General features: G+C 43.4%; 1 protein-coding gene across 1 annotated transcript in view; it reads right to left on the minus strand.

The window, feature by feature from the left end:
- HLF (HLF transcription factor, PAR bZIP family member) overlaps positions 1-25,342 on the minus strand; it is a 31,907-nt gene continuing 6,565 nt past the window's right edge. Inside the window, exons 3-4 of the mRNA XM_015879676.2 lie at positions 6,808-7,028; positions 1-3,781 (exon numbers count right to left, since the gene is read on the minus strand). Coding sequence (XP_015735162.1) covers positions 3,566-3,781; positions 6,808-7,028 — 437 coding nt within the window. The 3' untranslated portion in view covers positions 1-3,565. The remainder of the gene's footprint in view (positions 3,782-6,807; positions 7,029-25,342) is intronic.

The following is a 25,342-nucleotide window of genomic DNA, read 5'->3' on the forward strand; positions in this document are numbered from 1 at the left end:
TGAGAGAAGACAAATTGAAAAGTTTATTAAACATTGAGAATAACAGACGAAAATAAAATGAGATTTGGGCCGAACAGCACACAGGATGCAATCCACTCCATGTCGTACAGTTCATTTGATCTTATTAAACCTGTGTTTAAACAGATGCTGTCTCGTGGTGTTGCCAGAAATACAATGGTTGATCACTTGTTTTAATACATATATATATAATTTCCTTCTTGACATAGAAAAAAAAAACCAAAACTCTCCATAAAAATAAAACTGCACATCTCTATTGTAAGTCACATGCAAAAATAGCCTTTAAGCAATAATTGGGGTTATTACAAACCCACGGAGGCAAAATGCTCCATGGCCGGGAGCCTTTAGTGCTGCAGCCCCCAGCGCTGCCCGGAGCACTTTGCTTCTGTGGGTTCAAGTCAGAGCGGTGCTGCCATGGAGTCGGGTGCAGTGACCCCAAAGCACCACTGGAAAGAAAGAAAAGGACTCCCCTGCCCTGTGCCTGCCCAGGCAGCTCCCCCAGGTGCTCACGTTCACAAATCCATCTCAGGTCCCATTTCCTTCTCAAAAAGGAAAGAATTCACTTCGAAGATCCAGAAAGGGGGAAAAAAAAGAGGAATTAAGCATTTTACTGATGCTTTTTAGTAGAGGTCACTGAATTATTTAGCTGGTATTTATTCTGCAAATTCATATATTTCTAATTTTATAAAATGAGTTTCTTATGCCTGCAAGCTCCTTCAAAGCCATCAGAGCTGAACTGAGCCTAAGAGCTGAATGGAGCTGAACAGGAGCTGAACACCCCAGAGCTCGGGGTGAGCACCTGAGGCCCTTGGGCTCCTTTAAGGAGCACTCTGTGGCTCTCACCATTTCCGTATCAGCTGATTTCATTTCCACCATTTCCACTCAAAGCAATGCTGATGAGAAACTGCTGCCAACTGCTGCGCTGCTGCTAATGCTGCATCCGTGGCAGTGGCTGTTTGGGGAGCTCCACCACCACCATGCAGCACCAAAGGGAAAGCAAACGTTTGCTTCCCAGAGCACAGGGCAGATGATGGAGGCTCAGCTGCGCTGACCGCTGCCTCCTGCCTCTCTATTGGTGCATTCAGTGCCTTACACTGACCTCTAGAAAAGAACTTACTGCTTACGAGCTTTGCTGCAGCACGTGGAAGTTCAGCTCACTGAGTTAATGGTCCACAGGCAAGTAGTGCACGGCAAGGGACACGCTGGGTCTGTCTGAGATAAAGTACTGGGAAAACATCAGTGGTGCGCGGATATCTGTAATGCTGGACAAAATGCTGGGTCCTTTGTAGCCGTCTCCTGAAGCGTGAATCATTACTTAATGGAACGAGCGACCTTTTTTATCAGCAAAGAATGCCAAAACACTCAGAAAGCTGCGAGCAGGACGCGTAGCACCGAGTTTCGCTCCCATGTGAGTAACCGTGAGCACTACGTACAACCGCGGGCACGAACTGAGCTATTTATTAGGAAAGGTCACCTGGAAACAGATCGGAGCAGCAGCAGCAGATTAGAAGTGACTGAGTTTGGGGTTTGCGTCCTGGTTTTGGCCTTTACAAATTGCACCATCCAATCAATAGTTGCCTACAATCCATACTGTGCTTTGTCCCTAGGAAACAGATCCGCCACGCGTTTCCAATGGAAAATAATCGAGTCTCTTCTTCAGTCCCACCAACCAGCCTGGGAAGCCACACCACATCCAGAGCAATTTAACTTAAAGCACAGAACACGCCGGTGTGCCAGCGGGAGGCCGGAGACACGAGAGAGCCACAAAACAAAAGCTAAAACCAACCAACTACCTCCCAAGCATTTCCTTTCTGTACAATAATGGAGAATATATATCTTTGCTATATATTTTAAACACGGAATAGCTTTTTCTCTTTGTTATATATAATATATGTCTTTCAAAATACACTGTCAGGATTTGTACTTGAAAAATACTGTACAAAACAAACGTACTATAATTATTCTGTATAAACTTTATACATTTTATAATATCTGTTCTTTTGGTCTATAGTAAACACTTAGATCGATTGGATTAACCACAGTATATGACAACACCATCCCCCTCTGAAATACACCAGTGTCTCTTACATTCATTTCTCAGAAGTCCACTTTAGATTTGAACATAAGTGTTCAAAAGCAAAGAGAGAGTTTAAAACAACAGAACTCAGAACCATCAGTTCATGTCACACTCGGAACAACAACCACGAGGAGAAACGGGCTCTGCAAACCAGTGACTTCTAACTGAATTAAAGTGATTTTCATAACAGCAAGATATAATCCACGGAAAATATATTACACAACATGGGAGAAAAACAACTGAATTCGGGTTATTTAATTTTTAATCACAAAATGGAGCTCGAAGAAATGCATAACTAACTGAAAACAGGAAAGCCCCTCTGATTCCAATGCCAGACCTGATTTGATGCTATTAATTTTGTCATTTCAGCTAATTAATTATCCTGCTTCTTACACATGCGCTCCCCATGGCAGGGACACAATTAGCATGCTCACATCAACGTGTCTTTATTCTTTTGTTTTTTAGTTAAAGACATTAAAACTCCTGTTGGGAAGGGAAACCATCCTAGGTCCACTAGGAACATCCAGGCAGCATGCGTGCTAGCGTACAACAGGATTATTGCTTCAGGTACAGACAGTGCAAGGTACACACTCTGTGCTCTATCCATAAGTACTCCTACCTACCTGGGGTCCGTGGAAATAAAAGGAACCTTAATAGCTACAGAGAAGCCATTATGGGATCTATAATGAGTAGAGCTAACTCAGTCTAACAGCACTTTAAATCTGAAGACAATTATCACCAGAACTTAAAATACAACAGAAGCAATCTATAAATTAATATCTCTGCAGTGTAGTACTAAATTATCATCTGTGCACTTTATTAGCATGTTAACTTTTCCGATTAGACGTAACTTCAACGACAGCTTCTTACTCTTCAAAAACTGAGGCCTACTTTTTTTTTTCTTTTTTCTTTTTTTCCTTTTTTTTTTTTTCTTTTTTTCTTTTTTTAATATATATATATATATTTTTTTTTTCTTAACATAATTTATACTGGGATCTTTCCAGGTGAGTCAGGAGGATGGAACTGGTTATAAGAACATAAAAACCCCAATCCGAAGCAGCACTGAAAAAAAAATGTAATTAAAAGCTTACGATGGCGGTTCTCAACAGTCCAGGTAAAAATGTGGCACCCTTCGAAGAGGGCTCTGTAAAAATGGGAAGTGCTGAGATGCGTGCACGCACACACACACATACACACGCACACACACGCAAGCACACACGCACACGGAGGTGTGAACACACGTGCACACAGATACGCTGCTACACGCAAACGAAAAAGGAAACGACGTTAAGTCAGTTTTGTTTCTGCTTCTGGTAAAGTGCTGAAGACAGAAAAGGTTGGTTTGGGCGTGGTGCTATCAAACAGGAAACACGCTGTCCATCTATTCAAATGCCAACCCGCAACCGAAACAACAACAACAAAAAAAAAGAAAAAAGAAAAAAAAAACCACCCCGCTCCCCTCCCGTGCCTTTACAGGGGGCCGTGTCGAGCCTCGTACTTGGCCAGGACGTTCTTGCACTTGCCCAGCTCTTTCCTCAGGTCGGCCACCTCCTGCCGGAGCGCCGAGTTCTCCTTCTCCAGGAAGGAGGCGCGGATGGCGATCTGGTTCTCCTTCAGCCGGCGCGCGTCCCGCGACCGCTTGGCAGCCATGTTGTTCTTTCTGCGCCTTGCCCAGTACTTGTCGTCCTGCTCAGTGAACACAGGGAGACACAAACGAGCTGTTAGACATCCGACAGGGAGCGGTGAGCAGGACGTGCTCTCTGTGCAGCCCCACGGGGTTTTGCCTACTCTGTTTCAATGTCCCACTGAGCCCTGACCATAGAGTGGGAGCATGTGAGGCCCGCTGGTATTTCTGCCCAAACGTCTGCACAAATCCCCTCATCCTCCTGAGAAGGAATTCCTCCAAGGGAAACCAAAGCGATACTCAGCAGTCCGACCCATCTCACAGCTATGCTGACCTACTTAGCACATCCACCTACGTGTGCCATGACTCCCAACTGGTTGCCCAAGCAGTGCTGATTAATTCCTGTATGGCCCTTCTCCTCCTTGCCACCCAACACTTGGGTCACTCCGTTGGAGCCATCTACGTCCTCTGTTGTTTGGCTCTTCTCTCTGTTCAGAGCTTTCACTACAGCACCCCAAAGGGTTTGTGCCTGCACACCAGATCAGCAAGTCACTGGAAGAGGATTCCTTGGCACAGCTTCACAGCCAGCTCGGGAGTGGCAAAACAAGGACGGCTGCTTTGGTGCCATCCACAAAGAGATTCATGCAATGGGCTTTAACAGTGAAGAATAAAGCATTTGCCAGAAATAGGTCTGCTCACCTCCAAAGTTTCACAGGTCAGCACTTCCCAGATTCCCAAAGTACTGCCCCAAATACTTGCCTTTAGCAGATATACTCAGGCTCTAACTTTATACTTAATGTCATCTGATTTCTCCACTCTTTTAATGAAACAGTAGCATCACTCTTTGTATGAAACTGAATTATGTTCAGGAACAACTCAGTAACACAAAGCGGGCAGAATCTCTTACAAAAAGTGAAATTCAGTCCCCTGAAGAAAGAGTGACAAAGCTACGCAGCTCTCAGACTGCCTGGTTGAGCCATACAGTTCCAGCTTCCCTTCCCAGCACCATCCTTCCATTTTTATATGCTTACATTTGCTTATGATCTGAGTGCAGCTCTCCTGCTCTACCAAGCATGGTAGCAAAGCCCCATCTCCTGGGTGAGAGCTGAGAGCCATCTGTCCCTACTGAGCAGGGAAACACCACCCACTCCTCTGTCTTTCTGCAGGAAACATGCCAAGGTTAATACAGCTGCTCTGCATCTTCTGCCTCTGCTTGCACAAAGCAAAGCAAGAGCAAAATGACAGCTAGAAGCACTCGACAACTGCTTTACACTGTTTTAGCCAAGCGAGGTGTCCAGCAATGATGATTTGTAGCCAACGTATCTCTAAATTGCTTTTCACCTGCATTTATACAGGACCCCCCAAAATCCTCTTAAAAACAAGCATGCAGCAAAAAGCTATGACCCAAATCTTGTTTATAATTTCCCATCTCATTCCACTCCAAAAAAAATCAGCTTTAAGCAATTTATTAGTGTGCCACCTAGGCTTCATCCATCTTTATTTTAACAAATTGCTGCAGCAAATCCCTTAATCCAGGCCCAAAAGAGGTAAGGCTGGCATTTCAAAATCACATGCAACCCAGAGACGATTGACTGGTCTAATCTGCTTACCCTCCCCGAGAACTCAACAGCCATTCCACATGCCAGGGCAGAAGCAGCACTTGGGTCAAGCATTCTGAAATGAGCCAAGGGCAACCGATGTGGTCAGCTCAAGGAAATGAAACCCTGTATTTCTAGTTGTCTTTGAAATCTTATGTGCTCCACTGCTGTATGCAAAGCAATGACATTTTCTGCCTCTGTTATGAGGCATTTTTGGCAAAAAGCTAACTTTGGCTAGCCAGGATACCTGGAGGTACAACAAAATGACATATGAAAGGGAGATAAATTTCCCTCTCCTTACATCCACATAGCCATTTCTGTACTGAACTTCTCTACTTAGGTAGACCTCACAGTACACTGCAATGCCAACAGAGCATCAAAAATAGCAAAATTTGCCTGAAAAAATAATGGCATGGTGCAGAGAAGCTGTTCTGAATGAAAACAGAGGACATTACAAAGTGATAGCAACATTATTACCTGAAAGCACCACCAGGACCGTGCTTTCTGTGCTTTTAGCTTGCACAACATTATCCTTAGGGATAAAAATAGCAAACAGCATCAGCTTCTTTCCCTAAATCTATCACTGTGCTGGACACACGTGGCACCACAGCCTCTTTACACACACAGCCAAAGATCCCCTCTTCCAACAGGCTTTCAATCTGTATCTCAGGGAGCAACAGCAGGATGAAACTCTGCACTGACTACTTCTGATAGAAAGCTCCTCTTGGCAATCACATGCTGGGAACAGAACTTTGAAAATAATGACAATTTTCACAGTTATTTGATAAACTGAATCAGCTGGTCAATTTGTTCAGCTCTCTTCTGGGCAGTTTTTGCTCTTCACGTCTCAGAAATGGTGAGAGACATAAACAAGTGTGCTTCTTCCTTTTAAATACTGCACTATTATTGTATTATATTTTTAAAATATTTTATTAAAATATGCTCATTGGCAGAATTATTTTCTTCTACTTTCCTTAAATGGTTTAAGATTCTTTCACTTAAAATTAATAGCATTTAGTGCGGTGTTCCCCTTTGTTGTTAAAACACAGAGCTAAAGAAACTTCCAAACAAGACACAACATACTTTATTCTGCCTCCACAGACTCTGCTCTGTGAGAGAGGGATTCTTCCTTGAAGACACTGCAGATAATGCCAATGAGCCAGACAGGGTGGGGGAAAAGGAAACATGATCAGACTGTTTTGTAAGGGGGAAATATGGGACAAATTAAGCTTGTCCAAGGTCACACAGGAAGTTTCTGGCATACAAAGGAAATTAATATTGATATGAATTTCAACTGTTGATTAACAAAGGGACATCCTCCCCTCAGTCCTCCTCAGAACCACTGACAGTTTTATTCTACAAAATAAGTCATTTTCAGTTTGGCAGATTTACGCTACACGAGCAAACAGATTCATGCTCCTAATGTGTATCTGAGAGAAAACTATCTTAAGATCTGCATATGAACAAACCCATCACCAGTTCCAATTTACCTTCAGGTCATCTGGAATGAAGACTTTGCGAGCTTTCTTAATCATTGGCTGTGGTTTCAGCTCTTCTTCAGAGAACTTGCGCTTACGAGGGTCAAACATCTCCTGGCCAGGAATACTGGAAAGAGCAAGATCCGCAGGGTCAGGTTCATAGCCAACGGGAACTTGGATGGTCTCCGGATCAATAGGACTTGGTGTGTTTCGGTTTGTTGGCAAGATTTGACCTACAAAAATAAAGGAAGAATTCAGTTGTGTTAGAAGAAACTATGTAAATAATACCAGCAAACATGGATTTTAGAGGCTCTGTAAATACTTCACAACCAATAATTCTTAAGGCTTTCACTGTAAGTTTGGTAGCAACTCTGTTCAAACATTAGATTGCCCATTTGTTGGGTGCATATTCAGGTCCAGACATGCTCATGTCATTCTTTTCAAAACTGGTTCCTAATTCTGGCTTCTGATCTTACATGCCCATTTAGGATCAATGAACCCAACAGGACAGCACTCAAGTGCAGGCAGAGGACTTTTACTGCTCCAACCTGTGCCTTACGATCACAGCCTCAGGAACAAATCGTAAGTACTGTCATTTAGGCCTGATTTATCCATTACACTGCAGTCTTTCCTCTTATTCTCACACAAAGATTTCTAGAATCTGAGGCTGTATTAGTTGTGATAGGAAAAAAACCTCATGGAAGTGTACTGTCAAGCTGTGCTACAGCTCTCTGCTAAGGAGGTGCTAACTGTCCTCTCAGAAATCTTACTGGCAATGTTTTAAAGATGGCAAAAGAAACAAGCAACACAGCAGGCTACAGTGATGCTCTGCAAAAGTGGAAGAACTCTTATTTACACTATTTATTGCTTTTTTAATGCTATATAAGAACCACTTAAAAGGAGCCCACTGCAAGAAAAGAACTATTATCATTCCCACTTTTCTTTTTTCAACCTTCAGTACAGCCTTAAAGACTCCAGTGCAACAGCCCTGATACAGGCACCATTCCCACCACAACTCCAATTTAAAATCTCAACCCAGGGTTCCAAAAATAGGATCCTAAGGTCAGCTGCCTATCCCCATGGGCAGCATTTTCAGGAGTTTTCACATGCCTCAGAAGCACCAGCCTTGCTGACTTCACAAGAACTTGTGATCAAAGTAGATATTCTTTAATAATTTTGGCTATTAGTTAATTCACTTTGACTTTAGAGAGATGATGTTCCACACAAACATCCTGTGACTGCATAATATTTCCTTATTCGTGCCTGCGTCTGTAATATGGACGGTGTAAAGTGGTAAACATTAAGTGCCATTTCTAATTCCAAATCAAGGTCACTGTTAACAATGCAGTTTAATTTTAATCTAAAAGATTGCAGCAACAATATTGGAACTGCGCAGAAAATGCACTGGGGAATTGCATTGTGCAAACCAGGGCTTACTAACAGGGAGCCTGCCTTTTGTAACTCCCACTTTAAAATAGCACTGATAAAATCAGCTTCCAGGAAAGGTTAGTAAGGGCCTGGGAGAAGAGAAAAGGAGGATCAAAGTTATTTGATTAATATATATATATCTGTATGAGAGAGCAAGAGGAAAGAATTCATCTGCCCATGCTGCACCAATGCTGTTTCCTCCTGTGCTGCACAACAAGGCATACTGCTACCAAGGCCTCGGTGCTGAGCCTTCCTCACTGAGCCCAGCAGCACTGTGTGCTCAAGCCCTGGGGCGTAGGCAGCCATGGGATGGTGATGCCTCAGCCCACCTTGGCCCACTGAGGGCTGGCAGATGCAGACCAACCCAAGGGTCGCAGGAAACAGGACACAGGCAATGGGACTTCACTTGTGGGCAGCTTTGGCAGGAAGGAATTTTGGGGATATCATTGGTTAATAGGTGTTTAAGCTAAACTGTCTTCAAAGGGGGTGGTGGGGAAATCCAAACTATTAACTGTTTTAAAGCCAGCCCAGAAGGCTCAGTAAACCAAGACATTTTTGTACCTTGCTTTAAATGGATGACTAATCTCATTCCAGATACACAGGCTGGCAGAAACAGGCTTATTTAAAGGATTAAATGCAGGAGAGCTTCCTTTGATGTTAGCTATGCTTGTATCACAGCAGCCAGATATTCTTTAATGCAGACCAATATATAGAAATACACATGTACAAAGCTTGCAACTTCTCTAATGCAGATACAAATGAAGCAAGACACTACCTCTGAATACCTTACAATACTTGCAGTGAGCGTGCAGGGTGTTTCTAAAAGTCATGAAGATTGTGAAATTTGCCCCAGCTTTCTAATTGCCCTCAACAGAAGAGCTGGTATTGCAGTACTGCTAAAGTTCTAGGTACAGACTGTCAGCTGACATGTTATCATTTATCTACAATGTGCCACATGACACAATTATACGAGGTTTGTAAATGAAATTTTACAAGATTTCTCTAAAGAAGGAAAAGGCATAAAAGCTCCTTTTATATATGGGATATTGAGGTATTGCATCTTGCCCAGTGAGAAAAACAACAACCACTAAAACAAAAAGCACTGCATTTCCAAGTAATGGAAAGAAGATGGGAGAGCATGCAGTAACCATAATCCTGCCTTCTTACCCACCTGCACAAACTCTGCTTTGCCCAGTCCAAGCTCCCAGTACTAAAAGTCCTTAAGGACCTTCAAGGCAAGGCTCAGCAAAGGTGACTGCTATTCACTAATGCAGAGCCTGAAAAAATTATGTGCACAGCTAAGCACTATCACCTAGGAGCTTGAAGACTATTATGCTGGAAGAGATTCATAGGCTCCCAACCACCTGCACACCTCTGTCAGTCCGTGTTTGCTCCCTGCTCTGGTGTGCTCTGCAGATGATCAGAAACTCCACTGAGCACAACAGAGTTAATGAGGGTGGATGAAACCCCAGGCAGAAAAACCAGTATTTCCTTGTCCAATGTTTTACATTAGGCAACTCCTGGCACTTTGTATCTTTATATTTATTCTATCAAGTTTTGCCAATAATGCAAGCCAGGAACCTGTCTTCGTTAGTTTACTGGCTAATGGCCACTGCATCTATGTGGTGCTGGAACTCGTCGTAACCTAAGACGACAGCGTGGGCTGCGCTGGACTTGGCACTGCTGTTACTGCAGAAGTACAGTATGTGGCCTCATGTTACACTGCTTTTCAACCTCTTCTCCCCCTGTGTGCATGGCACTTTAGCTGTGCACCCTTCTGCCAAATTTGTTCAGGGTGTTATTTTTGTGCACTAAATTCCTCGCAATCAGAGGTAGGTCAAATAAGAACAGCAATCTGAACGTCATGTGCCTAGCAGCCGGCTAATCCTCACATCAGCAAGCTTCACAGCTGTCACAACATCCCGAGAGAGGGCCGGTCAGAGGCCACGATGTGCAAGGAATCAGCCAAGGAGGAAGCCTCCAGTGCCAGCTGCAAGGTAAGCTGAAGGTAAAGCCCCTGCTGCTCAGCATCAGCGGCCAGATGCCTTCACTGCCAGTCTCTGTATTATTTAAACACTCCGTACTCACAACAGAGGCCAAATTTTCACAACAGCGAAGTGGCTGGGCTGTTTAATGTGCTCAGCTTTGTTCTCAATGGGGGCTGATGATTGCCAAGTGTTTTGGAAAGATCTTAGCCCCTCCATTTAAGCTGCTGAAACAAGAGCTCTTGAGCATTGAGCTCTTTTGGAAATCCAGCTGCAGAACTCCACAGTGGTGGTGGAAGCAAGCTGGGAACAATGGTTAATGGAAACTTCCCCTCATACCACCCCAGTGATGTGTCTCAACCGTGGCCTGGAGAGACCACAACTATGTCAACACTGGCCTTTCATCTGGAAACCTTCCCGCTCGCAGAGCTCCACTCCAGCAGCGCTGTCTGCCAGGACAGACGCAGCTCCAGGTGGCTCCCGGCAGAGCAGTCAGCAGGTTTTGGCAACCCCAGCAGCTACGGCTGCCCCAGCAGCTTTGCCTTCGCTAATGCTCTTGGTGTTGCTCTGGCTCATATTAGCAATAGCAGAAAATTTTCCAGAAGGAAGGACTTGAAAGAAAGTTGGCTGTTCTAACCCTTTCAGTCCTTCTCCTCCCAGTAGAGACTGCCAGCGAGGAAGCTGAACGTAATGGTAATATTTTCAGTGCGGTTCCTTGTTCAAAGAGAAATGGACCGGAGCCATTCACTCATGTCATCTAGGTCACTGAGCGGCTGGTAAAAAAAAAGAGCAGCTCTTAATTGCTTGCAATAATTAAAATACACAATTCAAAAGTACAGTAGCTGTTTTATATACCTTCATATACAACAGTACTTTGGTATACCTACAAAACCAAAACACGGAGGTGTTGTGGGGAGTTTGATCATGGAATCCTGACTCGTAATTTCCCCCTCTTTAAACATCCTGCCTCCAGCTGTGCCTAGGAGAGCTAAGATGGAAATAACCTCTTCAACTGTACCACTACTTGACAGACTTATTGCTTGTATTGCAGGAGATCCCTGATGAATTATGTAGAACTCAATTTTGAATCATTCAACTCCCATAGAAATGTGCCTGATTTTCAGAAAATCTCCCTTCTTGCAGCCCTTCCACACTTGTCATCAGTTCCGCAGCTGGCTGGAAAACAGCAGCTGAGAAGAGAAAAGAAAGGGAATTGAAGATGTTCTAAGAAAAATATTTTCCTCTATTTTTTATACATACAATGATGGAAGGAGAGAAATGAGGAGCTTCTCATTCAGCTTACAAACAGCCCTAAGAGAAAATACATGTTTGCTAATCATCTTTTCTTCATATAAACTAAAAGCACCTTGGGTATGTCAGTGCTGCGATGTAGTGTGGAAGTGCATTGACATGTAATCCTCACCCAGAGCTGGTCTGGAGAGCCCCACTGCTCTGTTGGTACCATTTCCAACCCTTTTATCCTGCTGGAGGCTGGCCAGCTTTTTGGGATACTTCTCTCGCTGCAAACCCCAGCTGGTCCCGGACTGATCTGCCATCTATTTCTCCATTAACTCTTTCTGCCTCTAGGCAAAGTCTCTCATTGCACAGCACAAGGTAGAGCTCAGGAAGCAAGACAGGTCAAAGAACCAGACAGCAAAGTAAGAATAGTATTCTGGAGACTAACATTTATCCACAGGTCACAGTTCCTCACTTACAACATCATCAGCTACATTTTAATTTCCTAATGCTCACCCTGAGTAAACAATTCCTATAGGAGCTTTATTTTCTTCCATAGCAACAGACGAGTCTATTTCAACCACTGCTCCAACCCAACACAGATATCCTTCTATTTCTTGCCCTCCACAATCTAGATTCTGAAGAATGGGAAACAACTGCAAACCTTCCTTGCAGAAAAAAATTATTGTAATCCAATGCAACAGCACACGCACTGCTCCTAGCCCACACTAAGTGTTAAGAAGTGTTTTTAAAACATGTACTTTTCAAAGATATCAGCATTGTTTACAAATCTTGAACATTTAATTATGAAGGAATTGTCATTTTCCCCTCAGCACTGTGTGCCTCCTGCTCTGGGCCTCTGCAATGTTATTACAGGCAGGGCTGGTCCTACTAAGACTGCCTGACACTTCCCATTAGAGGATGCTGTCTTCAGTTTCTCAGACCTTTGCCAGATTTCAGCCATTCTGTTTGGATTTGAATGTGCCAATTTATGTTTCTGCCAGAATGGTTCCACAGCTTCCTGAAAAACTTTCAGCAAAAATACTTTGTTTTGAACCTGTTACAAATTTCTGGCCAGCTTTTCCCTGCACAGTGCTAGTGCTCTGCCCTAGAAGAGATGAAGGGAGCAGGAGAGCTCTGTGCTCACAGCCCCAGCTCCATGCAGCTCTGCCCTGTGCTCAGTGCCAGTGTGGGGGTGCTGCAAACTCGAGAGCTGCTCAGTGCCAGCCTGCACAGCAGATGGGGGGCACATGAGAAAATCCAGGTTGTCTTTTCAAAGCGCTCTCTGTTCATGCCACTGACTTGCTCAGAGTTCTACTGAACTGTATGGCAAGGGAAGTAACAAAACCCAGTTTCTCCAGACATAATCGGTCTCTTTGCTGCCAGACTTTTCCTTCTTCTTAGTTCCTCGTGTCCTCTCACATCTGCAGCAAATGAGGTCAAGATCCAAGATCCTACAGACAACCGCTTCCTTCCTGATACAGCTCTGATTCAACCCAGAGCTGGTCTGACCTCTGCATTCAAAAGGGAAAGGATAAAAAGAAGAGGATATAACGTAATTAAAGCCTGTGTCTCAGAGCAGAGAAAGGAGGGGGCTGCACAATATGGAGCTGCACATGTGGCCTTTGTTTCAGCATCTGCAGGCTTTTGAGGGCTTGAATTTGCAACTCCTGCCCGTGGTTAGCAAGTGTGCATGCAATGCACTATGCTCCTGTGCCCTTCAAAAGGGATAAATAAGTAACTGAGGCATCACCAGGTGAAACTCTCCACGATGCTTACTGGACTTACAACTCTGCCATTCTCCAACATTCCTACTCTTCAGCCTGTGTGAAGACAGCACTTTGTTCCATGAGGCCCCATTCCTGACAGCTCCCAGGAAATCAGACTCTTATTCCTTCTCAAACCAGCCCCTACAGCCAGACTGCAGGATGCCAAATGCTGCTGTTTCCATTCTCAACAACTCCCTTGCACAGCTGCTACAAACAGAGAATAAGGGGTTTACTTTGATCCCGGGACAATGCACAGGGATTCTCCTTTTCAAAGCCTCTAAAATGATTTTCTGACTTTTTGTAGGGCTCTGCTTCCCTTACACTGACAAGCCAAGATGACAGAGAAGATATAGGAAAGCACATTCATACAGGTATTTCATTTTGGCTTAGGAGCACACTTCACTTCAAGACACTGCTATCCTCCGGTGTGTTGCAGCTTCATGACATCCCTTGGCATATTATTCACATACAGTAAGGTTATCAAAAAACTACAATTTGTTTCTGAAAGAGAAACTTCCAGAAAAGCATCAGAACTGTTAACCTGTTCTGAAGGAGACAAATGTCCATTTTTCCTTCCTTAGACGCAGCTTTAATAAATCACTCCACCAACAGTAGACCGCTTTAGGTATCAGCCTCATGGCATCCATAAATACCCCTTAAGTAGAACACCACTTTCAGAACACATTCTGCATTCATGTCACTGCCAATGTCCTCTGCAAGACTCCAGACCAAGTTCCTCTCATATTGCTCTATCTATTTGGCTAATGAACACCCAGGACAGCATGCTCCCAAGTCAGTAAACAGGTCTTGCAAAGCCACCATGTAATCCCTACAGCGTATGCCACTCATGAGTCATGTATCTGTTACCCAGTTCTAGTACCCAAGCCGATCTCGCTTGGGCGTGTTATCAAAACACAGCTGAGTGAGATTTGCAGTGGCATGGAGAAGCCACGTGAATCAGGTACATTTCCTCCCATCAGTAGGCAAAGGCAGACCTTACAGACAGACAACAGATGCTATCAGCCGCTGCCTGAATGTATCCCTTACAAAAAAGGGGTCACCGGGCAGAGTTACAGCTACTTGCAAATCTCGCCTTCTCTTTTGACCTGTTCTGTACACAACACGAATTTGCACTAGCTGTTCACTGGCTTTTGGTTTTATTTACATTTCTTGTTCACGAAAACAAAGTACACTCTTTAGGTGCCTTACAGAGAGCGATCTTTATAATTACATTTTAAGAAGCAGAGATGTCAGAATGAGGACAAGCTGTTTCCATAACCTTCTAAGTAAGACATTTTCTTTTCTCTCCAACTTAATTTTAGCTGGAAAAAAAGCACAGCAACGTTTCAAAACTTGCATTTAGTTTGCACAGGAGCCTACTTTGCTTTTACATACAAATACCATTCTCACTAAGATCAACAAAGAAAGCAAAGGGTGTGTGGATGCCCCCTTCTCGGGTACCAGAACTGGGTGACAGATACATGACTTCCATTATAAAGTAGATGAATACATCAGTCATCATGTAGTCTGAAAATGGGTCAGAGCAGGAAGGGAACACGCAACCGAGGCTTAGGGAAAATTCCAGGAGCACAGACTGTTGCACACAGATGTTACTGGTGAGGCTCTATTCCTCCATAGCTGCTACACAATATACATTTTTGTAGCACATCAAATACCTGATTCCACTGTGATCCAACTCACGAGTAATTGGGATTTGACTTTTTGCAGTCACACACAGCTTGGCCCTCAGAAAACTATGAAATTGTTTGAATGTAAACTTGATGACAACACAGACTGGCAAATCTCTTACAAATTTACATTTACAAACGTTTCTCCATTTCTAAAACACACGTAAACAAACTGGACTCTGTTTTCTAAAAATTATCATTAAGAGAATTGTAAGCCAATGGAAACCTTAATTACAGTAAGCTTATTTTTAATACAGTGTTCTTGCAGCAGCCATAGCTGCAGCTTACACAATTAGTTGCCAATCCAGACATACCAAACAACTCTCAAACAATATTTGAAGCAATTGGCACTGAAGCATTTCTTTAACATTTCTACCCCTTCAAATATAGTAAATTCTGTACAATTCCCTGCCTACTAGCAAACAAAACCCTGTGTGCTGTGCTGGGCACCTGGCAACAGCCAAACGAGCAGCTCTGTGCCACACTGATCAAAGAGGATGATGCGTTCTGCTCCTACCAGCATCGTGCCACTGCTGTGCAACACCGTTATTTTGGGATTACATGAGGAGGGAAGGGACAATGCACCCATCTTTGGCACCGTCAGTCTTGACAATTCTTACAGTTTGTATTAAGTATAACATTGCTTTCCTGTTAGCAGACTCCCACAGCTGGATGATCCTGCACCCTTTTACTATGGTGGTTGCACTCTCTACCTGGAATACCTGCAGAATATACAGAAGATACATCTGTGCCCAAGTGAAAAGAGAAACACTGGAGAGTTGGAAGGCACTGCAAGCTGAGGGCAGAAGCGATTCATAGGCTTGGAAAATTATGTGGGCTTTACCTTTTACACTCCTGTTAACTCTGATTTTCATGAAGTAGGTGGTGTTGCTACAGCAACTGTCATATCACATCATTTCTACTGTCTCTGTCAGGGAGATCATCTTATTTTATCTTCAATTCAGCTATGCGGTTCTTCTATTCTAAAGCCTGCTGTATTTTGGATATAAAAAACTACAGAAAACAGAGCTGCACCACATAAATAATACTTCTAAACTGCAGCAAAACCTGTAACATTTTTATTTGTTCTCCCTTTACATATCAAGAAGGGAAAAAGAAACCAGCACTGATGAGATCTATGGTACTCCAGAGGTTTGGAAAAAGCTTAAGAGCAGATCTCACAATTAAGGTGCTTTGTGTCACCTTTAACATTTCCTTCCTGCAGAAGCAAACTGCATCCTTGTGCACTTGACCAGAAGTAAGTAATCCACTCACAGGTGGAAACACCTCACCTCCTTGTGCCCAGGCCCATTTACGCATATACATTCCACACCACTCACACCCAGCACTTCCCACCCCCTGCACACAGTATGTGGTTCACCTTGCATATATCAACCACTCAACCTGTAGCCTAGCAGAAGCACCTGTGGAAGCAGAGGCCCTATTTTCACTCAGTTCAGAACATGCATCCTGCCTGCTGGGCATAAGGTGGCAGCCTGCCTTGCAGCTCCCTGGCTCTGTAGCACCAGAACAAGAATATTTCTTCACCACGTTCCAGCCACCCGTTTACTATTTCCAGCAATCACAAGCAAAATTATTTGTTTGATGACTGCACTGTTACTTGACAGTCCATCACAGACACACGTAGCACTGACAGCCATTAAAACAGTCACATGCACGTTCCATCTTAACAACCAGTTTAGGAGAAGGTCAGATGTAGACACCCAAGCTGCCTGGTATCACCTGAGCACGTATTCAAAAGCTCTCTAGAAGGAGCTTTGTTGTATGTTGTATTATCTGTACCATTTATTGTGTGAGCAAGTAATTTAAGTCTTCCAATCAAGACACAGCAGGAGAGTTTGGGAACCAACAGATTTGTCCTGGCAGTGGTGAACGCTCGTTATTGAGTTTGGGTTTGGGAGTATTTTGGCTAGTTTTTTAAAGCGAAGATTTCACTAAAATACAGGACAAAAAGGCAGCTGATGAGCACTAGGTAGGACTCCAGCTAAGAACAGCAGCACTCTGGATTGCACTGAAAACTGCATCTATCTGCACACTTGAGGGATATACACTGACACAGCTCAGTCCTTGCAGGATCAGAGACCCATTTCCTAACCCTCTCCTGGCTCTCTTTGCTATTATTTCAGTGTTACAAATGTCCACAAAACCTGAAGTCTGGGGAAGAATAGGTTAAAACTCTGCAAAGAGATTAAAAAAACAAGCAGGAGAAACACCTTTCCTCTTTCTGCTTAACTGGCTAATTGGTTAACAGGAACCTGCTTGATGAGTTTCAGCAGCTCCTAGAGATCAGGCAAGGCTGCTCCTGAGCGGGCTAAAGCTGCTGCTGTATAAACAGCTTTAAGCTGACCAACAGGGCACCCCTCGCTAAGGCTGCTTTTTCACAACTAACATTTTCACAAGGCAGTGAAGCAGTTTGCACAGTGAGGACCCAACCAAGCCCAGTAAGAACACAGAACTGAACTATTTTAGGCAAGATATTTTATGGACATAAAACCATCTGATGGACAGAATTAACAAATGATTTCAAAAACGTTCAGGAAAATAAATAAAGACTAAATAAAATGGAGAGAGCCAAAAGCCAAGATTCTAACAAGTAACAGCTCCAGGAGCTAAGAAAATTCCAGTCCTAAAGGTTCATGGGACCAACTAAAGAGCTTCACTGGATCTGTACAATCCTCTGAGCTTAATACTCAACACCATTTATGTATAATGCAAAGATTCTGCTCAAGTAATTAGTGTTTTTGAGTCCAGCTGTCTAAAGAGAAAGTACAAGAGGGTTGATTTTCACACAGGGATTTAAACTGTCCTATATAAGATGAGTAGCTATGCACAAAGCATTAAAAAAGCAATAGAGAAACCCTAGTAATATCATGCTTTAAGTTCAAAACTCCATTAAGTCTTGAATACGCTAGCACCAAAGCAGCATCTATAGCAATCAGTAGATGTCTTATAGAACAGCGCACAAGTCTAGGAAAGCAAATGTAAGTTTTTGCTTGTGATCATTGTCTCAAAGTAACTGTAAAGCCAAAGATTCCCATGCTGAGTTCTGCCTATGTGAAGCAAACCAACTAAAAACCCACACCTTCCAAAGGATGCCCCTTCATAAAGCTGGAACTGCCCCTCCAATGGTGCTGCTGGCAGCGCTGCTTTGCACCCTTTCCTAAACCTTATGTTTTTGTACCATTTTTTCATTCAAGGGTGCCATCAGAGACACTGGGGTTTCAAACCCAGAGCCAACTTTCCAAAACATGCTGTATTTTGAAAAGCCCATTTTTGTTTCAGAAAAATAAATGAGTTTGCATCACAAAGCCTTTATATCCCCCAAACCCAGAGCCTTCCATACTGTTAAAAATCAAATCCAGCTTTATTCTCCTTCCAGAGCCGGGCTGCATGCAAACAGCATCAGAGGAAGGCAAGCTTGGGGTGGAGAACAGAACTGAAATATGGCATTCAGAGCAGGATACTTGTTCTTCTAAGAGCACACTCCTATTTCCAAGATCTTTGCTACTATTTTCACTTTAAAAACCACCCTCTTCCCCCAAAACATAGTTTTAAAGTTTACAAAGACACACAAGGACAGACTTTATTATTTTAACAATTAGCTATTTTCAGAGCTCCAGCAAAGCTGCTTCCTTCCATAACTGGACTTCAATCAAACCCTAGCAAAGCTTTTGATCTTGGAAAGAGTAACAACACAGCTCTGTTATCAGCACACAGGGGGCAAAGAGTAGGACATCCAGAATTTTTCAATAAAAGAAAGTTAATTGCTTTGACTTGTATTTACCAAAGGTCACGACTACAAGTTTGAGTGCACGTACATAACGGTGCACACTGAGAAATGGTGCACAGAGCGGCCAAAGTGAGTGCTGGGGTTATACTACTTGTGCATTAAAAAAGAAAAAAAAAAGAAAAAGGCAGCAAAACAATGCTAGATTACTATCCAAATATACCCCAGTGGATGTCCTGCCAAACAGCAAATATGTGGCTGTAAGCTCCAAAGTGAAATAAAAGCTTGGCCAGGAGCCCAGAGCTTCACTGTATTTTGCTCAGCTAGCCATAGTCTGGCAGAACAGAGTGAACACATTCTCAGCCACGTGATGAAGAAGCCAGTCAGGCCAAGCTGATTTCCTTGTGTTGGGTAAATGTGATCTTCAGACTGTACACACCAGCAGCTTTGGGAAAACGTGAGAAAGTGGGAAACAACAAGCCATGGGTTATAAACTGAGGGCAGCAGAAGAATCACTTAAGGATTTTGCTTCAACACGTGTCGGCAGAGCTGTCCTTGATGCAGGCGTTACCTGGGCTCCCAGGGCACAGCACACCCTGCAGAGATGCTGAGTGCTATGCATGCACACGGACTGCATGGGAGTTAAATATCACCAGCTTCTTGGGCATGTAGCCCCTGAAAGGAGCCGACTGTGAAGGAAACTACATTCTTCATGGTTAAAGGATTAGGAGAGCTTCTTGTGAGAGCTCACAAGAGTGAAACGCTGAACAACTTCAAATCCCACATTCAGGAGAGTCAGAGGTACTTAGGCCTCTCAGGATGTGGCCTAGTAAAGAAAAGGTGTGCATATGATGGTAGGACATAAACCAAAGGCTAAGATTTTGCTGATAATACTTAAACAGCCACTGGGTAATAGCAATGAACACAGAGGAACGCTCATGAAATAAAGATAAAATTAGGCCAAGGGAATCAAACCCCAAAACATATAGGGTATAACAGGCTAAGAGCTGCCCCAGTGATAAGCTGGTGTGTTTAGATAACAGTGAAAATACTGTTTTCAAATAACTGACTCTGGAAGAGATCAGCAGCATCCCTGGCCAGCTTCAGGGCTGCACGTGACTCTCGAGAGCACGTAGCATGTGGAAGCAGAAAGAAAAGCCTCCAAACAAGACCTCAGAAGTACATCCCTGCTGCAGATAAGAGCAGCTTAGATGAAGCACTCATGAGGGTACATAAGAAAAATGAGAATTGTTTACTTTCTAACAGAAATAAATTGATAACCTAGACACGTGCAGCAGCTGCTGAAATCAGAGACACACACGAGTTGACAATTATACCTCCAGCTCCTTCCCTCTATTTGGCTAATGATTTCTTTTCACGTGTTTGAAACGGCTTAGCTTCTAGAGACTACCAGGACGTTCAACAATGGCTTCAACCATGTCACACTGAGAAAACTGAGCAGATAAGAGAGTCTGGAAAAGCGGTGCCTAAATCTGGCACTAAGTCCAGTCCCACGGAGATCAGCCGCTCTGCAGCAGCCACGTGATTTTGGATGGATGGATGGATGTCAGGTCTCGGGGTTTGAACACTGGCCTCTGATTTTCTCACTGCTGAAGCACCAGCTAAGCTAAGGGGTTTCATAAGCATCCAAACCACAGCTGTCCAACAACTGGAACTAACCACAGGCCTGTGGTTCAACCTTCTCAAAAGGTGGGTATGTGGGTTAACTGCTAACATGCTACACTCATGGCTAATTCTCCCAGTTAAGGATACAGCTAAGTCATGCAGGTGTTCAGGTCAACCTTCTGCTCCCGTTTACTCAGTTTGTTCTACTATTAACAAATGACTCAACCACCATAAGGAGCAGCCTAATACCACTTCAGGAAAACCTACCTCTCATCAGCACACCCCATTTTTTCCCCTATGTGAATTAGAGTAAGGCACTGGAACAGTGCTGTTAAATGACATGGCAAAAACTTTGGGATCTGACTTCAATCCACTTTTATTTTTTTTAATTTATGTGCTTCTCTCCAAAGAAAACAGACTTGACTACAGGGGGGAATTAATCTCTCCTTTTTCACTGCACTCACGCTGATACAGAGGGCAGGCCCTTACACAGTGGGTGCCAACCACCAGCCTCTGTGACCAGCCTGCAGCCCTGGGGAAGGCTAGAAATGAGAGAATAGGAATGAAAGAAAGGTATCCTAAGGTATCCTCAGCTTCACCTCCCAGAGTCTGCCCACTCCTTCCCAGACTCCAAAGTGATGCTCACCAGCTGACTGGGCTCCAATTCTGATCACCCATCCTTAGCTACCTGCTCAGTGCCTGACCCTATGGTAAACAAAGGGAATCGGGCTCCTCCACGGCAATAACCCAGCACAGAAAATGGATACAGCAAATTAAATTATCTCACAAAGTAAGGAAGACAAGAAAATAATGGAGCAAATACATACAGCTGTGAAAGTTTTACTTAATGCATCCAAAACCGTGAACTTCAAGCAGCAGGGAGCTCAATGCTTGCAGTTATTTCAGATCTGCATCTGAATTTTTACTCATCCGAAGTTAAGCCTTCAACTTACACTACCAAAATATGTTACCGTTTCTTTTTATTTTAAGCTTTATTTAACTTAATGTGGAGTAAGCAAGATAGTGTCTTTTTCATGCAGCTTTAAAAAAGAATTATTTTTAAAGTCACTTCATACAGCACATACTGCTTTGTGATGCCAGTGCCAGACAAAATGGAGTTTCAGGACTTAGATAAGCGTCACCATGCCAAAAAAGGACTGAAACATCCCGATGCTGGGCTGGAAGCAGAGAACAGGACTCTGTTCTAACAGATGTCTGAATGCCCTGACAAGTGTGTGTGCTCAGGGTAGAGGGAATGGGGTGCTAAGGGAGCAGGAGAGTCCACCCAGCAGTGCTGTATTATACTGCAAGCATGTTGTGTCATTACAGCTTTATCCCGACACACCCATATTTACAGCACACAATGTACTGTACAATTCACAATGCCAAGAAACTCAACATATCTAATCTGGCAGAAAAACAAAGTCATATCAGGTTAATCCAATTCTTATATTGCACAACTTTGAAAAGCCAATAGGAAAACAAGTCTTCCCCTTGCTCCTGCTCCCCCTTTCCTCCTTGAGCACACATACCCTGCCATGACCCACTTTTCTCTTTGATCCCTGACCATCTTTAGCCCACTCTCACCATCCCATGTTTCTCACTCAATCCTAACCCACCTCTGTCTCTGACACTGATTAGCACAAGCCATAGAAGGGAGCTTTGTGCAGAGCACCCGAGCTGAAATGCGCTGTGAAGAATGAATGGCAAGACACATAGACAAGGTCACTTGGACATCTGCCCATATGTGATACTGCAATAACTGCGATAAGATAACATGCCTCAAATTTAAACTTGGCTGACTGCAAGGGAGCTTCAAGCCGGGCAGCGGAGCTGAGGTGCAGAGGATATAGTGAGACTGCACAGGAGTTCAGGCTTTAGGTAAAGCCGTCCAACTTTAGAGAGGATCAAGATCATTCCATTACCTGGGTTTAGTGCTGTCAGGGTTCTGCCTACAAACACTACTGCTGGTTTTCTAATTCCTATTTTTAAATGAAACCTTAGAGCCATGTAACGGCAAGACTCCAGGAGATAAGGACTTTAAATGAATAGCTGGTGGAAAGATGGTTGGGACAACTGCACCCCTTCCCAATAAAACCCAGCTTCTTGCAGGTTGGTTTCTCAAAGTGAATCAACACCTCATGGTATCCATAATGGTGTCAGCTCTAACAGAAGCATTTCAAGCACATCAAGCACTTTAAAGGTCTTATGTAAATTCTCTGATACAGAAAATGCACATTTACATCCCCACAGCTCCCCTGCTCACGATGCACTCCTGTCCTATCCAGACTTCCAAGAAATTTCAGCAACATAATTGTTCTTTCCAAATTCCCCCTCTTGCCACATTTGGTTAAAAACAGACAATTATTCAAGAACTGTGATCAGGAACATGCAAGAGGAACATCCCAAACCTGGGATGAATAGGTAAGATTCACTTTCACAGCAAATCAGGCAAAAATAAGAAACCCCACCATCCAGCCATGGCTGTAAGCAATGGAGCTGCAGGATTTACATACATAAAATGACCAAATGTCCCACACTGTAATGAGAGGCCACAGCTGCAGGGATTGCAGACGTCAGTAACATCTGTATTTCCACTATGCAGCACAAAAGGGAACAGTGGTATGTCTGATTGCTGCAGGGTCCTTCGAACTAAGTCAGTTTAACCCTCTCTGTTTTGATGAGGAACAGGATTTACTCTCAAGTGCCTGGCTCCCACTTGCTGAGCTTTAGCTAAGCACACAGTTATTTCTGAAACAGACTTCCTGCTGAAGTAAGACTCACTTCCAAATCTTGCAATGGTGAGTTTGTGAATGTGCCTGAACTGTTTGAAATCACCTCCTTAATTTCAATGCAGTCCCTCACATGCAGAGTCCGCTTTATATTCTGCAGCCTTGCGTAAAGCAGGCTCCTGCAAGAAGGTTTAGTACTGCTATTTCATTAACCTGTGTTAAAGCACTGGATGCCTGGTAAAACAGAGCTCTGCAGAGTACTCTGTGTTTAGAAGTGTCATACTGTCATTCTTTCAGGTTTCCAAAACGCAATCTCCACTTGCTTTCTTTGTCTCCTTCAAACCTCAGGTTGAAAGCAGTTACAGTTAGACCACTTCTAATTTGTTCCCCTTTATCACAATCACTGCATTTACCAGGTCACGTCAAACACAGCTATGTCTGCATACAAGAACTAAGAGAAAGGGGAGCCTTGCAAGCATTTCAAAAACAAAACTAAGGTCCAATCATTGCCACCCAAGGTAATGGATCTTGCTATGGATGGAAAGCCCTGTTCATTTGTTTAGTACATTCAGGAGTACCAACCAGCTCTGTAATGAATTACTTAATCTTTGACCTATTGTCCACAACCACGTTCCAGAACAAAGAATTTATAGCATGCTGAGCTCCCTAAGGCTAATTGGAAGGACTTTTTTAAACCATTCTCCATCCTCCACCAATGTTTGCCAAAAGTGCACTTTTGCCTCTCCACTTATACACCCGAATGGCTAACACTTCACTGCAGATGGACTACTGATGCAGGTCTCTATGGCATCTGCTTGTAGCACATGCCTGCTAACACACTGATCTATAGGTACCTGTCCAGGGATAACCCAGATTTGTGCTTCACTTAATGAGTACCTGAGTTTTCTAGGACCCTTTTTTTCTTCCTCCTGCATGGGTCCATGCACCAAAACACAAACATATGGGCAAAGAGCATCAAAATTCTCAGTGCCTGTTTTCATTAAATGGCAAATAATGTGAACAATGGAACACTAGCAGTAAGATGAAGAGCTAAAGCTGTTTCTCTTGAAGTCAAACAGAGAACCCTTAAACCAAAGGTGCCGCAGCAGAGAAGCTAAGCAAGTCAAAGTCTGGGCCAACTCCAGCTCTGGCAAGATTCAACTCAACCAGAGAACGGAACGTGGAAACATCGCTATACAACACCTTCACATGTGTCAGAAAATGTGAGAGGTTGAACAGTAACTCGTATTCATTTCAAATGTGATGGATGGCACCTCAGCTGCACAAAGCTGCAAGGCTCTGAAGAGCCCAAGCAGAAAATACACAATGCTGCAGCATGTGCTGCCTCACCTACCTGTGTGAGCTTTCCCCACATTACATCTGAAGCTCTCAGGACCAAGTTCAGCTTCCCAACAGAGAGCCTCTTCAATGCTATTTACTAGCTTCTTCAACACTGTCAGCTCATGGAAAAAAAAAAAGGCCATAAAAGCTGCAGAATCTGTTTACCATGTACACATTTTGACACTGATGTGCATTTCAACATTTGTTTTCTATACTTAATCCTCATGTATAACTTGCTCCACTAATTACTACGGGATTAGAGGTTGAAGTAAACTTTTTTCCCCCCTCACCATCTACTTCACATGGAGTAGATCAAACCGCAGCTTCTTCCTTAATATAATTTGGTTGAAATAGATTTCCCTGATTCTCAACACCTTTTGTTGAATTCAAACAAAATATCGCAATATTTTATGAAAGTGAGCCTTCAAAAAAGCAAACTAACAATTATGTTGCGTGTAAAACAAAATGCCAACCAAGCTTTGGATTTCATAACACTCTGAAGTACTCTTTACTGATGACAAATATGTCCTTTCAGTCTGAGAAAACTCCATGGGTACAATGAAACCAACTACCCCCCGCCTCCCAGAGAAATAAATCCACAAAGATAAATGACAGGAGAATGGATGGTGATGTTCTGCTGCTCCACCTAGGAGCTGACGAGGGAGGGCAGCCAATAAGCTGTACTGAAATCACTAACAGTATGAGGACTAAAGCACTCATCACTGGGATTAATTGGCAGAATCTGGCCATGGCCAGCTCCCACCATTGCCAATCAGTCACATAGGCACGGAGAGATTGCAGCAATTTAATATATTTCCTAGTAGCTTCATTTAATCAGATAATATCAATGACTTCTTCATGTCCATCTCCCAGTGACGTCTTGTCTCTTTTAACTACAAGATACTGTTCCATGAAAGACTGCAGGGTGTGCTCGTTTCTTCAAAACCAACTCTCTGCACCAGGCAACCTTTCTGGGATGGGAAGCAGGGCCACG

The sequence above is a fragment of the Coturnix japonica genome, chromosome 18, assembly GCF_001577835.2.
Source record: "Coturnix japonica isolate 7356 chromosome 18, Coturnix japonica 2.1, whole genome shotgun sequence".
NCBI classification, from domain to species: Eukaryota; Metazoa; Chordata; class Aves; order Galliformes; family Phasianidae; genus Coturnix; species Coturnix japonica.